Source organism: Lampetra fluviatilis, chromosome 48 (genome assembly GCF_964198595.1).
Source record: "Lampetra fluviatilis chromosome 48, kcLamFluv1.1, whole genome shotgun sequence".
NCBI classification, from domain to species: Eukaryota; Metazoa; Chordata; class Hyperoartia; order Petromyzontiformes; family Petromyzontidae; genus Lampetra; species Lampetra fluviatilis.
Window position 1 is genome coordinate 3,375,038 of NC_136322.1, and position 14,570 is coordinate 3,389,607.

The 14,570-nt window shown below is 48.7% G+C and overlaps 9 protein-coding genes across 9 annotated transcripts; all 9 read right to left on the reverse strand.

Annotated features, from left to right (window-relative positions):
• Positions 1-3: 3 nt before the first annotated feature.
• On the reverse strand, positions 4-315 carry LOC144948170 (histone H4). Its single transcript, XM_078877601.1, has one exon. It carries the CDS (start codon positions 313-315, stop codon positions 4-6), a length of 312 nt encoding a protein of 103 aa, XP_078733727.1.
• Positions 316-1,404: 1,089 nt separating this feature from the next.
• LOC144948171 (histone H1.4-like) lies at positions 1,405-3,205 on the reverse strand. The gene is made up of 2 exons (XM_078877602.1): positions 3,187-3,205; positions 1,405-2,036 (listed from the first exon to the last, which is right to left on the reverse strand). The coding sequence occupies exons 1-2, from the start codon at positions 3,203-3,205 to the stop codon at positions 1,405-1,407; spliced, it is 651 nt and encodes a 216-aa protein (XP_078733728.1).
• A 1,099-nt stretch (positions 3,206-4,304) lies between these two features.
• On the reverse strand, positions 4,305-4,742 carry LOC144948173 (histone H2A). Its single transcript, XM_078877603.1, has one exon. The coding sequence runs from the start codon at positions 4,683-4,685 to the stop codon at positions 4,305-4,307; it is 381 nt and encodes a 126-aa protein (XP_078733729.1). The 5' UTR covers positions 4,686-4,742.
• An 837-nt stretch (positions 4,743-5,579) lies between these two features.
• On the reverse strand, positions 5,580-5,990 carry LOC144948035 (histone H3). The gene has a single exon (XM_078877463.1). The coding sequence runs from the start codon at positions 5,988-5,990 to the stop codon at positions 5,580-5,582; it is 411 nt and encodes a 136-aa protein (XP_078733589.1).
• An 843-nt stretch (positions 5,991-6,833) lies between these two features.
• Positions 6,834-8,010, reverse strand: LOC144948037 (histone H2B type 3-B-like). The gene is made up of 2 exons (XM_078877464.1): positions 8,000-8,010; positions 6,834-7,254 (listed from the first exon to the last, which is right to left on the reverse strand). Exons 1-2 carry the CDS (start codon positions 8,008-8,010, stop codon positions 6,834-6,836), a joined length of 432 nt encoding a protein of 143 aa, XP_078733590.1.
• Positions 8,011-8,108: 98 nt separating this feature from the next.
• Positions 8,109-8,420, reverse strand: LOC144948174 (histone H4). Its single transcript, XM_078877604.1, has one exon. It carries the CDS (start codon positions 8,418-8,420, stop codon positions 8,109-8,111), a length of 312 nt encoding a protein of 103 aa, XP_078733730.1.
• Positions 8,421-9,509: 1,089 nt separating this feature from the next.
• On the reverse strand, positions 9,510-11,310 carry LOC144948175 (histone H1.4-like). The gene is made up of 2 exons (XM_078877605.1): positions 11,292-11,310; positions 9,510-10,141 (listed from the first exon to the last, which is right to left on the reverse strand). The coding sequence occupies exons 1-2, from the start codon at positions 11,308-11,310 to the stop codon at positions 9,510-9,512; spliced, it is 651 nt and encodes a 216-aa protein (XP_078733731.1).
• A 1,099-nt stretch (positions 11,311-12,409) lies between these two features.
• Positions 12,410-12,847, reverse strand: LOC144948176 (histone H2A). Its single transcript, XM_078877607.1, has one exon. It carries the CDS (start codon positions 12,788-12,790, stop codon positions 12,410-12,412), a length of 381 nt encoding a protein of 126 aa, XP_078733733.1. The 5' UTR covers positions 12,791-12,847.
• An 837-nt stretch (positions 12,848-13,684) lies between these two features.
• LOC144948038 (histone H3) lies at positions 13,685-14,095 on the reverse strand. The gene has a single exon (XM_078877465.1). The coding sequence runs from the start codon at positions 14,093-14,095 to the stop codon at positions 13,685-13,687; it is 411 nt and encodes a 136-aa protein (XP_078733591.1).
• Positions 14,096-14,570: the final 475 nt, after the last annotated feature.

The following is a 14,570-nucleotide window of genomic DNA, read 5'->3' on the forward strand; positions in this document are numbered from 1 at the left end:
CGCTCAGCCTCCGAAGCCGTAGAGAGTGCGGCCCTGGCGCTTGAGGGCGTAGACCACGTCCATGGCGGTGACGGTCTTGCGCTTGGCGTGCTCCGTGTAGGTGACGGCGTCGCGGATGACGTTCTCAAGGAAGACCTTCAGGACGCCGCGGGTCTCCTCGTAGATGAGGCCCGAGATGCGCTTCACACCGCCGCGGCGAGCGAGGCGGCGGATGGCGGGCTTGGTGATGCCCTGGATGTTGTCGCGCAGCACCTTGCGATGGCGTTTTGCGCCTCCCTTGCCGAGCCCCTTACCGCCTTTACCGCGTCCAGACATTCCGACTACTTCTGACAAAGCTCGCGAGAGACTGCGCGCTCAGCTTGCAGCAGCAGCCGCCTTTATACCCGAAGCGTGGTGACGTCACCGACCACCCCTGCCCTCCGCGATGGCTCCGCCTTAAACCTTAGACCTTTAACCTCTGTGACGAAGAAAACCCTCCACCGTCGTCAATAACACTTCCTTGACATGTATAATATGCGACGTTTTGGGCAATGACCCTTCTTCGAAGCACTCTGTAATGATATTGGCACACCCGCAGCGAACGCGAGAGGAACGCGATCTGTTGCAAGATTGCACGTGGAGTGAATAATCGGTGTAAGGTCTTGTTTTCAAGTGAACAAGATGAACTAACTTTATAATCGTGTGAAGCTAAACGGCTTCCAACACAATAGTTGAGTGAACGTCACCAACTAGTTCTCCCAAAGTAAGAAAGACATTGCAAACAATGCGATATTTACGTATAGAACTTAATTTTAATAGAGAAGTTTAGATGGTGCACCGCAATGTTTACAAAACAAAGTGAAAAGGCGAGAACGAGCGAATGAAGGCAAATTGAGTAAAGCTGTCTGGAATCAATACCTTTTTAGACTAAATTCCATATTTGGCACCAGTAACATGATGACGGAATGAAGAGGTGCAACACATAATTCGGACGTCGCTGAGATTACTCTGCACTCCGTTCGAGTGAGGGAGCTGCCACCCGCCTCGCCTGTGTTTGTGATCCCTGCTTTCGGGCTCGATTACTCCCATCACATCAATGCTTAAAACACATCGAGTGGGTAAAATGTTATAGTTAATTTGGCGAATGTACGTAACTTATCCAATCTACACAAATCCTCACGATTGAACTGCACCAAGCGTCGAGCTCCTTGATCAGGGCCGAGGCAAGGCGAGCAACCATCGCCACGCCGTAAATGGGTTTGACTTACAGAATATGGCACGCATTCAACAGCAACGTAATACACTGTCATGTGTTACCGATGAACTAATGGAAGCGCAGCAGCATCTGGTTCACTTTTTTAACTAAGTGGGTGGCTCTGAAAAGAGCCGTTGAGGTGGAGTGAATCGAGCGTCGTCCGATCGGATTCACTTCTTTGGCGCAGTCTTCTTGGGCTTGGCCGCGGCCTTCTTGGGCTTGGCCACCTTGGGTTTGGCGGCCTTGGCCTTGACGGTCTTGGGCTTAGCGACCTTGGGCTTCGCAGCCTTGGGCTTGGCTGGGCTCTTCGCCGCCTTCTTGGGCTTAACAGCCAACTTCACCTTTTTGGGGCTCTTGGCCGCCTTGGCAGCCGCGGGCTTCTTTGCTTTCTTGGGAGACTTCTTGGGCGCGGTCTTCTTGGCTGCCGCGGGCTTCTTCACCTTCTTGGCTGCCGCGGGCTTTTTAGCTGCGGGCTTTGCCGTTGACGACTTGGGCTTCGCCTTTGCGGCAGCCTTTTCCTTGTTGAGTTTGAAAGAGCCAGACGCGCCGCTGCCCTTCACTTGCGCCACGGCGTCTTTGGCCACGAGCTTCTTGATGGCCAACTTCACGCGGGCATTGTTCTTCTCCACGTCGTATCCTCCGGCAGCAAGCGACTTTTTGAGCGCAGGAAGAGACACGCCGTTCCTCTCCTTGCTGCTGGCCAGAGCCTTGAGGATGAGCTCGGACACGCTGGGGCCGACCTTCTTGGCCTTTGGAGCGGCGCGCTTCTTCTTGGGGCTTTTAGGCGCTGAAGTAGCCGCAGCTGGTGGTTGAGCAGGAGCAGTTTCCGCCATCTCAAGACGTCGCTTTTATCGCCTCGCCTCTTTGAAATCGAAATTAGCGCTCTCACGAATTCGAAACGAGTGTTCTCCAGGCCCGAGGTTATTATAGAAGCGGCGTACTGAATGCGGACGTCGCTGAGATCATCCAGAACTCAGCTCTGGTGAGGGAGTTGCCACCATACTCACTGTGTTTATCACGCCTGCCTTTGGGCTCGATTACTCCCGTAACGTTCATACTTACATGCATCTAGTTGATACATTATCACGAAGATCACTTCTTTAATGTACGTTACTTATGCAATATACGACAATGCTCACGATATAAATTATAATTCAAAACAAGTGAACAACCAACATTTGGGAGACATTGTTCGGTCAGGGCATGCTATGACGATTGTCGGTTTTCAAAAGTGTTACTGATGAACACTATTTAAAACGCACTCGAATTTTTTGCAAGACAAGATGCTTCAACAGACTACTCATATTTAATTCCAACGAAATATTTTCTATTTAAGTTTTGCCTCGCGCGCTCGCGATTCCTCCTCTCGCGCTATGGTGAGGACTGCGCGCCATGTCAACAGTCCCTTGTCACCGAACTTTTAACTGGACGTTTTAATCGAACTTTGAAATGAATAAATATATGGATTTTCAGATGGACAACAAACTGAAGAAAATTACTCAAAATTAACCGACATTAAATAGAAAGTTTAACATTTTACGTGGCAAGAGGTGAGTAGCTCACGCACTGCAGAAGGGTCGCGCGCCTTGAACAAGATCGAGGCACGGTGCACAATCATCACCACTCAAATTCAACTCAAGTGACTCTGCAGTCGAATGTTTAAAGAAAATATATAATCTTACGTTTAATGCACCGACAGAGTTGATATTCTAGGAGCGCAGGATGGTTCATCCGATGGGTTGTTTTTACTGCAATAAGTAACACGTATTTACTGCACTAAGTAACACGAATGAGTAATCATTGGAAAGATGTTATTAACCATGTAAAAAATATTTAACTACACATATTTGTACCATCTTATTTGACAAGTAATATTATACTTTACCGAGTGTTGACATCCCCAGCGTTTACCAGTACTTTTTTGCTTACTATCAGCTAACACCGGCCACAACCCTGAGCTGATGTGCTCATTTGATCCCTTTTCTGACCGCTCAAAAAGAGCGAGTTTTATTCTTTAATAAACACGATTCTTTCTTCCAATAGGCATCCCAATTTATTCTAAACCATGTTCCATGATTGATGCAATGTTGGAATGCTGCTCAAATACCGTTCCTAAATTAGACATAAAGGGTATCTGGAATGAGCAGAGCATTCGTTTAATTGCGAGCAATTTGGGACGAGGGCAACTCGACGACGGTGTCCTTATTAAACAGGACCCTGCGGGGTGGGCTGGTAGGAACGAATAACCAAATAATATAAACATAATGTATTATTACACTTGTTAAGCCAGGAAAGCCCCACTGAGTCAAAAGGTTTTTGTAGGGTCCTGCCAAGTGTTTGCAGTAGGGGGCGATGTTGCTACACCTAATCGGACGATACGAAGGGAGAGATTGAGGCCTAGTTCTAGGCTTTAGGCCTAGCTGTATGCTTTAGGGCGCTGTGAGTTAATTTTTAATTTAAATGATTTAATGATTCATGTAAAAGCTTTAAATTTAAATGTTTCTATTTAAAAACATGAGGGAATGTAACATTGTTAAACATAACTCCCTTTCACACACGCGGGGGTACGACACGAATGGAGAGTTTCAGGCCTAGTTCTAGGCTTTAGGCCTAGCTGTAGGCTTTAGGGCGCTGTGAGTTTTTTTTTAATTTCAAAGTTTTAATTAAAAGCTATCTCAGGGAATTATTAGGGCGCTGTTAGTTGTTTTATTTAATTTCAAAGTTTTAATTAAAAGCTATCTCAGGGAATTATTAGGGAATGTTACACGTGTTTAGCCAGGAAAGCCTCATTAATTTAAATGTTTTAATTAAAAGCTGAGGGAATTATAAGGGAATGTTACACTTGTTTAGCCAGGATAGCGTCACTGAGTCAAGGTTTTCGTAGGGTCATGCCAAATGTTTGCAGTAGGGGGCGATGTTGACGGACGGACACATTAATCTATTGGTGGTCTGGTCCACTTCGTTCCTACCAGTATAACAAAACTCCTGTGTACGACTGTCCGAGCTCTTTGCAAGTAAGTGGGTGGCTCTGAAAAGAGCCGTTGTTGTGGTGGTAGAGGCGGCGGCGCGTTCACTTCTTTGCCTGAGAGGTCTTCTTGGGCAGCAGCACGGCCTGGATGTTGGGCAGCACACCGCCCTGGGCGATAGTCACGCCGCCCATGAGCTTGTTGAGCTCCTCGTCGTTTCGCACGGCGAGCTGCAGGTGTCGGGGGATGATCCTCGTCTTCTTGTTGTCGCGGGCGGCATTGCCAGCCAGCTCGAGGATCTCGGCAGAAAGGTACTCGAGCACGGCGGCCAGGTAGACGGGTGCTCCAGCGCCGACCCGCTGGGCGTAATTGCCCTTGCGGAGCAGCCTGTGAACGCGACCCACGGGGAACTGCAGGCCGGCGCGGGAAGAGCGGGACTTTGCCTTGGCGCGAGACTTGCCACCGGTCTTGCCGCGTCCAGACATTGTTAAGCGACCTAGGATGCAAAAAGCACTGGAGACAAAGTACGAACGATTTGTGACGTTAACACGCACCACCGGAGCGGCTTTTATAGCGGAGACGAGGATCGTAGAGCGCGCCGCTGCTGATTGGCTCCTCTCGGTCGAGTCCCGCCCTCTCCTTGAGCCACCAATGAAAAGCCGGGACGCGAGGATTCGATGTTGACTTTAATTATTTGTATCCATATATATTTTAATGCGGGCACGCATCTTATGAATGAAACAATGCGATACACGTACTTAATAGGTTCAAGTTTTAAGCATGATAGAGTTAATTAATGGGCACGTGCTGGCAAGTCAAACTTATAAGCGGATTCCGCAAATATCAATGTATTATTGATTATAATAATCATTTTGAGGGACCGCATTGGTTATAAGAAATCATTGTGATAGCCTTGAGCTCGTGATTGATCGCCCACGTGCCTATACGGTGTATATATATTTTCCTTTAACCGCCTGTTCGGGCAATGCCTAAAAATATATGTGCGTGAATAATTCAGTCTCTTAGTTTGCAAAATGTGAACTTCTTATCAGCTCGGGCTTGAAACAACATAAACCAATATCTTTGGGTTTAATAGTTAATATATTTCACCAAAATAACCCTTTTGTTGAACATTATGTAAGCATGGTTTCACAACGCTTATATACGACACCAACGTGTGATGTTGAAAAATATGAGCGGCGGGGTATAGAAAATGAACTTCATTGTCGCTTACGCCTGACGACTCGTGAGAGCCGTGACCAGCAAACGAAGGTTTCCGGCACCCGAACTTTGAAGAACACACATGGAAGCGTTTTCATGAGTAAGTGGTGGCTCTGAAAAGAGCCTTTGTGTTGTGCTTTGAGGGCCGAGCTGGGCGTTCAAGCGCGCTCGCCACGAATGCGGCGGGCGAGCTGAATGTCCTTGGGCATGATGGTGACGCGCTTGGCGTGGATGGCGCACAGGTTGGTGTCCTCGAAGAGCGCGACAAGGTACGCTTCGCTGGCCTCCTGCAGAGCCATGACAGCGGAGCTCTGGAAGCGCAGGTCGGTCTTGAAGTCCTGCGCGATCTCCCTGACGAGGCGCTGGAAGGGCAGTTTGCGGATGAGCAGCTCGGTGGACTTCTGGTAGCGGCGGATCTCGCGCAGAGCGACGGTGCCGGGCCTGTAGCGGTGAGGCTTCTTGACGCCGCCCGTGGCCGGAGCGCTCTTTCGGGCCGCCTTGGTGGCGAGTTGCTTGCGGGGGGCCTTGCCGCCCGTGGACTTGCGAGCCGTCTGCTTGGTGCGAGCCATGGCTTGGTGAGGGCAAAGATTCTCACAGGCGGGGAGAAGGCGGCTTATGTAGCCCAGAGCGCGCGCTCACTGGTCAGCGGAGTCGTGACGTGCGAAGAAGGGGAGCGTGCTGATTGGTTGGCAGCGTGCAATGATCTCGAGTCGTCAACTCTTCTTAATCAACAAAATGTTCACAGTTTGGATCATTTCAGAATGCCGCATCACGATGCAGTAGTACCGTTTGAGCGCCGTCGATGTCTTTAACGGATGTTCTTTTCTCAAGCAAACACCTTTCCGAAAACAACTTTACAGTGCTCTGCATGATCTAAATAAAGTGTGAAGAAACTGCACTTCATTGGAAACAGTAATACGTAAAAATGTCGGAAAGAGGTGATCACAGGAATAGATATATATTCTCTTGGCATTGAGATGATGATCAATTATACTGCACGAGTCATCCATGCTAGGCGCTTACTTTTACATATATGTACACGTGCAAAATGTTAGTTCCTGCCCGAAAATACAACCACGAATTAAATATATTGCATTGCAAGGTTTTGGCGCCAAATATCCAATGTAATATCTGAATGGGCTGCAGATGAAATCAATGGACAATCAAGTCCAAGAAATGCCTGCTGGTGAATATGATGTGCCATGAATATTGTTATCGCTTTTATTCACGTGGAAACATGTTAAAATGCGTTCGATCTCTCCACTTCACTCAATGAGCGAACAATGTCCCCGCGTGAACCGGGGCTTTGTTGGAAGTTTCGTTTTGTACTCCTGCTAGGACTGGTACAAGCAGGTTCGGAGAGGTGGGTGGCTCTGAAAAGAGCCTTTGTAATTAATGGTGGAGTCGAGGCTTCACTTGGAGCTTGTGTACTTGGTGACGGCCTTGGTGCCCTCCGACACGGCGTGCTTGGCCAGCTCGCCGGGGAGCAGCAGTCGCACTGCGGTCTGGATCTCCCGAGAAGTGATGGTGGAGCGCTTGTTGTAGTGCGCCAGGCGGGACGCCTCGGAAGCGATGCGCTCGAAGATGTCGTTGACGAACGAGTTCATGATGCTCATTGCCTTGGACGAGATGCCGGTATCGGGGTGCACCTGCTTCATCACCTTGTAGATGTAAATGGCGTAGCTCTCCTTCCTGCGGTGGCGTCGCTTCTTGCCATCCTTGCGCGTTGCCTTGGTCACAGCCTTCTTGGAGCCCTTCTTGGGAGCAGGAACCTTGGCCGGCCCAGCGCTCTTTGATGCGGGAGGATCGGGCATGTCGACGCGTTGTAGGCAGCTTCAGGTCAGAACAGACGGGAAGCGAATGTGGATGTCGGTCGGGCGATGAGCTCCTTTTATAGGAGGCGAGATGCAAATCAGAGGATCGTAGTGCGCGGCGCTGCTGAGTGGCTCTTTTAGTACCATCCCTCTCCATCAGCCTCCAATGAGAAACGCGGACGCGATGCTCACTTTAATATCGTTTTTACTGCAAAAAGGACTTGTGAATATAACACAATGTAATGTCCAAACATGTATATTAGTGAATTGCAGCCATGGCCATTGCCTTTGTTTTAATAAGGATGACTGGAAAACCCAATACAGTATATTGTGTTTTGAGCGTGGGTTTTTTTGTTTCTTACGAGGGATTGTTTCACCACTCGTCTAATACGGCGCACGGGCGTTTTAAGAACGCAATTTGGAAAAATACAAGCGCTCGGTGGAGAAAAATAACTTCGCTGTTGTGCTGTACAGGTGGAGATTAGCATTCCGGCACGCTACGTCAATTAGGACGAGTGTGCTGTAAGATTGTGGCGCCAAATGCTCCACGTAATATCGGAATCGGCTGCAGCTGGAAATAATTAACGCAAAAATACCAGAAATGGGTACTGTATTAACGCGTTCAAGAATTACGCCTTGTTAAATGTGACGTGTCGTGAATATCATGATTTCTTTCATTCATGTGGAAGCAGATGAAGATTCGCCAACTCAACAAGCAAACGTCCACCACGCTCACGAGGAATTGGTGCGCAACAACCCAGGACATGTGCTCCATTTAGAAAGTGTTTGGCAACACTGGCGCAAGCAGTTTCGAAGAGGTGGGTGGCTCTGAAAAGAGCCTTTGGGTTGGCTTAGTGTGCGAGAGATGGGCGCTCAGCCTCCGAAGCCGTAGAGAGTGCGGCCCTGGCGCTTGAGGGCGTAGACCACGTCCATGGCGGTGACGGTCTTGCGCTTGGCGTGCTCCGTGTAGGTGACGGCGTCGCGGATGACGTTCTCAAGGAAGACCTTCAGGACGCCGCGGGTCTCCTCGTAGATGAGGCCCGAGATGCGCTTCACACCGCCGCGGCGAGCGAGGCGGCGGATGGCGGGCTTGGTGATGCCCTGGATGTTGTCGCGCAGCACCTTGCGATGGCGTTTTGCGCCTCCCTTGCCGAGCCCCTTACCGCCTTTACCGCGTCCAGACATTCCGACTACTTCTGACAAAGCTCGCGAGAGACTGCGCGCTCAGCTTGCAGCAGCAGCCGCCTTTATACCCGAAGCGTGGTGACGTCACCGACCACCCCTGCCCTCCGCGATGGCTCCGCCTTAAACCTTAGACCTTTAACCTCTGTGACGAAGAAAACCCTCCACCGTCGTCAATAACACTTCCTTGACATGTATAATATGCGACGTTTTGGGCAATGACCCTTCTTCGAAGCACTCTGTAATGATATTGGCACACCCGCAGCGAACGCGAGAGGAACGCGATCTGTTGCAAGATTGCACGTGGAGTGAATAATCGGTGTAAGGTCTTGTTTTCAAGTGAACAAGATGAACTAACTTTATAATCGTGTGAAGCTAAACGGCTTCCAACACAATAGTTGAGTGAACGTCACCAACTAGTTCTCCCAAAGTAAGAAAGACATTGCAAACAATGCGATATTTACGTATAGAACTTAATTTTAATAGAGAAGTTTAGATGGTGCACCGCAATGTTTACAAAACAAAGTGAAAAGGCGAGAACGAGCGAATGAAGGCAAATTGAGTAAAGCTGTCTGGAATCAATACCTTTTTAGACTAAATTCCATATTTGGCACCAGTAACATGATGACGGAATGAAGAGGTGCAACACATAATTCGGACGTCGCTGAGATTACTCTGCACTCCGTTCGAGTGAGGGAGCTGCCACCCGCCTCGCCTGTGTTTGTGATCCCTGCTTTCGGGCTCGATTACTCCCATCACATCAATGCTTAAAACACATCGAGTGGGTAAAATGTTATAGTTAATTTGGCGAATGTACGTAACTTATCCAATCTACACAAATCCTCACGATTGAACTGCACCAAGCGTCGAGCTCCTTGATCAGGGCCGAGGCAAGGCGAGCAACCATCGCCACGCCGTAAATGGGTTTGACTTACAGAATATGGCACGCATTCAACAGCAACGTAATACACTGTCATGTGTTACCGATGAACTAATGGAAGCGCAGCAGCATCTGGTTCACTTTTTTAACTAAGTGGGTGGCTCTGAAAAGAGCCGTTGAGGTGGAGTGAATCGAGCGTCGTCCGATCGGATTCACTTCTTTGGCGCAGTCTTCTTGGGCTTGGCCGCGGCCTTCTTGGGCTTGGCCACCTTGGGTTTGGCGGCCTTGGCCTTGACGGTCTTGGGCTTAGCGACCTTGGGCTTCGCAGCCTTGGGCTTGGCTGGGCTCTTCGCCGCCTTCTTGGGCTTAACAGCCAACTTCACCTTTTTGGGGCTCTTGGCCGCCTTGGCAGCCGCGGGCTTCTTTGCTTTCTTGGGAGACTTCTTGGGCGCGGTCTTCTTGGCTGCCGCGGGCTTCTTCACCTTCTTGGCTGCCGCGGGCTTTTTAGCTGCGGGCTTTGCCGTTGACGACTTGGGCTTCGCCTTTGCGGCAGCCTTTTCCTTGTTGAGTTTGAAAGAGCCAGACGCGCCGCTGCCCTTCACTTGCGCCACGGCGTCTTTGGCCACGAGCTTCTTGATGGCCAACTTCACGCGGGCATTGTTCTTCTCCACGTCGTATCCTCCGGCAGCAAGCGACTTTTTGAGCGCAGGAAGAGACACGCCGTTCCTCTCCTTGCTGCTGGCCAGAGCCTTGAGGATGAGCTCGGACACGCTGGGGCCGACCTTCTTGGCCTTTGGAGCGGCGCGCTTCTTCTTGGGGCTTTTAGGCGCTGAAGTAGCCGCAGCTGGTGGTTGAGCAGGAGCAGTTTCCGCCATCTCAAGACGTCGCTTTTATCGCCTCGCCTCTTTGAAATCGAAATCAGCGCTCTCACGAATTCGAAACGAGTGTTCTCCAGGCCCGAGGTTATTATAGAAGCGGCGTACTGAATGCGGACGTCGCTGAGATCATCCAGAACTCAGCTCTGGTGAGGGAGTTGCCACCATACTCACTGTGTTTATCACGCCTGCCTTTGGGCTCGATTACTCCCGTAACGTTCATACTTACATGCATCTAGTTGATACATTATCACGAAGATCACTTCTTTAATGTACGTTACTTATGCAATATACGACAATGCTCACGATATAAATTATAATTCAAAACAAGTGAACAACCAACATTTGGGAGACATTGTTCGGTCAGGGCATGCTATGACGATTGTCGGTTTTCAAAAGTGTTACTGATGAACACTATTTAAAACGCACTCGAATTTTTTGCAAGACAAGATGCTTCAACAGACTACTCATATTTAATTCCAACGAAATATTTTCTATTTAAGTTTTGCCTCGCGCGCTCGCGATTCCTCCTCTCGCGCTATGGTGAGGACTGCGCGCCATGTCAACAGTCCCTTGTCACCGAACTTTTAACTGGACGTTTTAATCGAACTTTGAAATGAATAAATATATGGATTTTCAGATGGACAACAAACTGAAGAAAATTACTCAAAATTAACCGACATTAAATAGAAAGTTTAACATTTTACGTGGCAAGAGGTGAGTAGCTCACGCACTGCAGAAGGGTCGCGCGCCTTGAACAAGATCGAGGCACGGTGCACAATCATCACCACTCAAATTCAACTCAAGTGACTCTGCAGTCGAATGTTTAAAGAAAATATATAATCTTACGTTTAATGCACCGACAGAGTTGATATTCTAGGAGCGCAGGATGGTTCATCCGATGGGTTGTTTTTACTGCAATAAGTAACACGTATTTACTGCACTAAGTAACACGAATGAGTAATCATTGGAAAGATGTTATTAACCATGTAAAAAATATTTAACTACACATATTTGTACCATCTTATTTGACAAGTAATATTATACTTTACCGAGTGTTGACATCCCCAGCGTTTACCAGTACTTTTTTGCTTACTATCAGCTAACACCGGCCACAACCCTGAGCTGATGTGCTCATTTGATCCCTTTTCTGACCGCTCAAAAAGAGCGAGTTTTATTCTTTAATAAACACGATTCTTTCTTCCAATAGGCATCCCAATTTATTCTAAACCATGTTCCATGATTGATGCAATGTTGGAATGCTGCTCAAATACCGTTCCTAAATTAGACATAAAGGGTATCTGGAATGAGCAGAGCATTCGTTTAATTGCGAGCAATTTGGGACGAGGGCAACTCGACGACGGTGTCCTTATTAAACAGGACCCTGCGGGGTGGGCTGGTAGGAACGAATAACCAAATAATATAAACATAATGTATTATTACACTTGTTAAGCCAGGAAAGCCCCACTGAGTCAAAAGGTTTTTGTAGGGTCCTGCCAAGTGTTTGCAGTAGGGGGCGATGTTGCTACACCTAATCGGACGATACGAAGGGAGAGATTGAGGCCTAGTTCTAGGCTTTAGGCCTAGCTGTATGCTTTAGGGCGCTGTGAGTTAATTTTTAATTTAAATGATTTAATGATTCATGTAAAAGCTTTAAATTTAAATGTTTCTATTTAAAAACATGAGGGAATGTAACATTGTTAAACATAACTCCCTTTCACACACGCGGGGGTACGACACGAATGGAGAGTTTCAGGCCTAGTTCTAGGCTTTAGGCCTAGCTGTAGGCTTTAGGGCGCTGTGAGTTTTTTTTTAATTTCAAAGTTTTAATTAAAAGCTATCTCAGGGAATTATTAGGGCGCTGTTAGTTGTTTTATTTAATTTCAAAGTTTTAATTAAAAGCTATCTCAGGGAATTATTAGGGAATGTTACACGTGTTTAGCCAGGAAAGCCTCATTAATTTAAATGTTTTAATTAAAAGCTGAGGGAATTATAAGGGAATGTTACACTTGTTTAGCCAGGATAGCGTCACTGAGTCAAGGTTTTCGTAGGGTCATGCCAAATGTTTGCAGTAGGGGGCGATGTTGACGGACGGACACATTAATCTATTGGTGGTCTGGTCCACTTCGTTCCTACCAGTATAACAAAACTCCTGTGTACGACTGTCCGAGCTCTTTGCAAGTAAGTGGGTGGCTCTGAAAAGAGCCGTTGTTGTGGTGGTAGAGGCGGCGGCGCGTTCACTTCTTTGCCTGAGAGGTCTTCTTGGGCAGCAGCACGGCCTGGATGTTGGGCAGCACACCGCCCTGGGCGATAGTCACGCCGCCCATGAGCTTGTTGAGCTCCTCGTCGTTTCGCACGGCGAGCTGCAGGTGTCGGGGGATGATCCTCGTCTTCTTGTTGTCGCGGGCGGCATTGCCAGCCAGCTCGAGGATCTCGGCAGAAAGGTACTCGAGCACGGCGGCCAGGTAGACGGGTGCTCCAGCGCCGACCCGCTGGGCGTAATTGCCCTTGCGGAGCAGCCTGTGAACGCGACCCACGGGGAACTGCAGGCCGGCGCGGGAAGAGCGGGACTTTGCCTTGGCGCGAGACTTGCCACCGGTCTTGCCGCGTCCAGACATTGTTAAGCGACCTAGGATGCAAAAAGCACTGGAGACAAAGTACGAACGATTTGTGACGTTAACACGCACCACCGGAGCGGCTTTTATAGCGGAGACGAGGATCGTAGAGCGCGCCGCTGCTGATTGGCTCCTCTCGGTCGAGTCCCGCCCTCTCCTTGAGCCACCAATGAAAAGCCGGGACGCGAGGATTCGATGTTGACTTTAATTATTTGTATCCATATATATTTTAATGCGGGCACGCATCTTATGAATGAAACAATGCGATACACGTACTTAATAGGTTCAAGTTTTAAGCATGATAGAGTTAATTAATGGGCACGTGCTGGCAAGTCAAACTTATAAGCGGATTCCGCAAATATCAATGTATTATTGATTATAATAATCATTTTGAGGGACCGCATTGGTTATAAGAAATCATTGTGATAGCCTTGAGCTCGTGATTGATCGCCCACGTGCCTATACGGTGTATATATATTTTCCTTTAACCGCCTGTTCGGGCAATGCCTAAAAATATATGTGCGTGAATAATTCAGTCTCTTAGTTTGCAAAATGTGAACTTCTTATCAGCTCGGGCTTGAAACAACATAAACCAATATCTTTGGGTTTAATAGTTAATATATTTCACCAAAATAACCCTTTTGTTGAACATTATGTAAGCATGGTTTCACAACGCTTATATACGACACCAACGTGTGATGTTGAAAAATATGAGCGGCGGGGTATAGAAAATGAACTTCATTGTCGCTTACGCCTGACGACTCGTGAGAGCCGTGACCAGCAAACGAAGGTTTCCGGCACCCGAACTTTGAAGAACACACATGGAAGCGTTTTCATGAGTAAGTGGTGGCTCTGAAAAGAGCCTTTGTGTTGTGCTTTGAGGGCCGAGCTGGGCGTTCAAGCGCGCTCGCCACGAATGCGGCGGGCGAGCTGAATGTCCTTGGGCATGATGGTGACGCGCTTGGCGTGGATGGCGCACAGGTTGGTGTCCTCGAAGAGCGCGACAAGGTACGCTTCGCTGGCCTCCTGCAGAGCCATGACAGCGGAGCTCTGGAAGCGCAGGTCGGTCTTGAAGTCCTGCGCGATCTCCCTGACGAGGCGCTGGAAGGGCAGTTTGCGGATGAGCAGCTCGGTGGACTTCTGGTAGCGGCGGATCTCGCGCAGAGCGACGGTGCCGGGCCTGTAGCGGTGAGGCTTCTTGACGCCGCCCGTGGCCGGAGCGCTCTTTCGGGCCGCCTTGGTGGCGAGTTGCTTGCGGGGGGCCTTGCCGCCCGTGGACTTGCGAGCCGTCTGCTTGGTGCGAGCCATGGCTTGGTGAGGGCAAAGATTCTCACAGGCGGGGAGAAGGCGGCTTATGTAGCCCAGAGCGCGCGCTCACTGGTCAGCGGAGTCGTGACGTGCGAAGAAGGGGAGCGTGCTGATTGGTTGGCAGCGTGCAATGATCTCGAGTCGTCAACTCTTCTTAATCAACAAAATGTTCACAGTTTGGATCATTTCAGAATGCCGCATCACGATGCAGTAGTACCGTTTGAGCGCCGTCGATGTCTTTAACGGATGTTCTTTTCTCAAGCAAACACCTTTCCGAAAACAACTTTACAGTGCTCTGCATGATCTAAATAAAGTGTGAAGAAACTGCACTTCATTGGAAACAGTAATACGTAAAAATGTCGGAAAGAGGTGATCACAGGAATAGATATATATTCTCTTGGCATTGAGATGATGATCAATTATACTGCACGAGTCATCCATGCTAGGCGCTTACTTTTACATATATGTACACGTG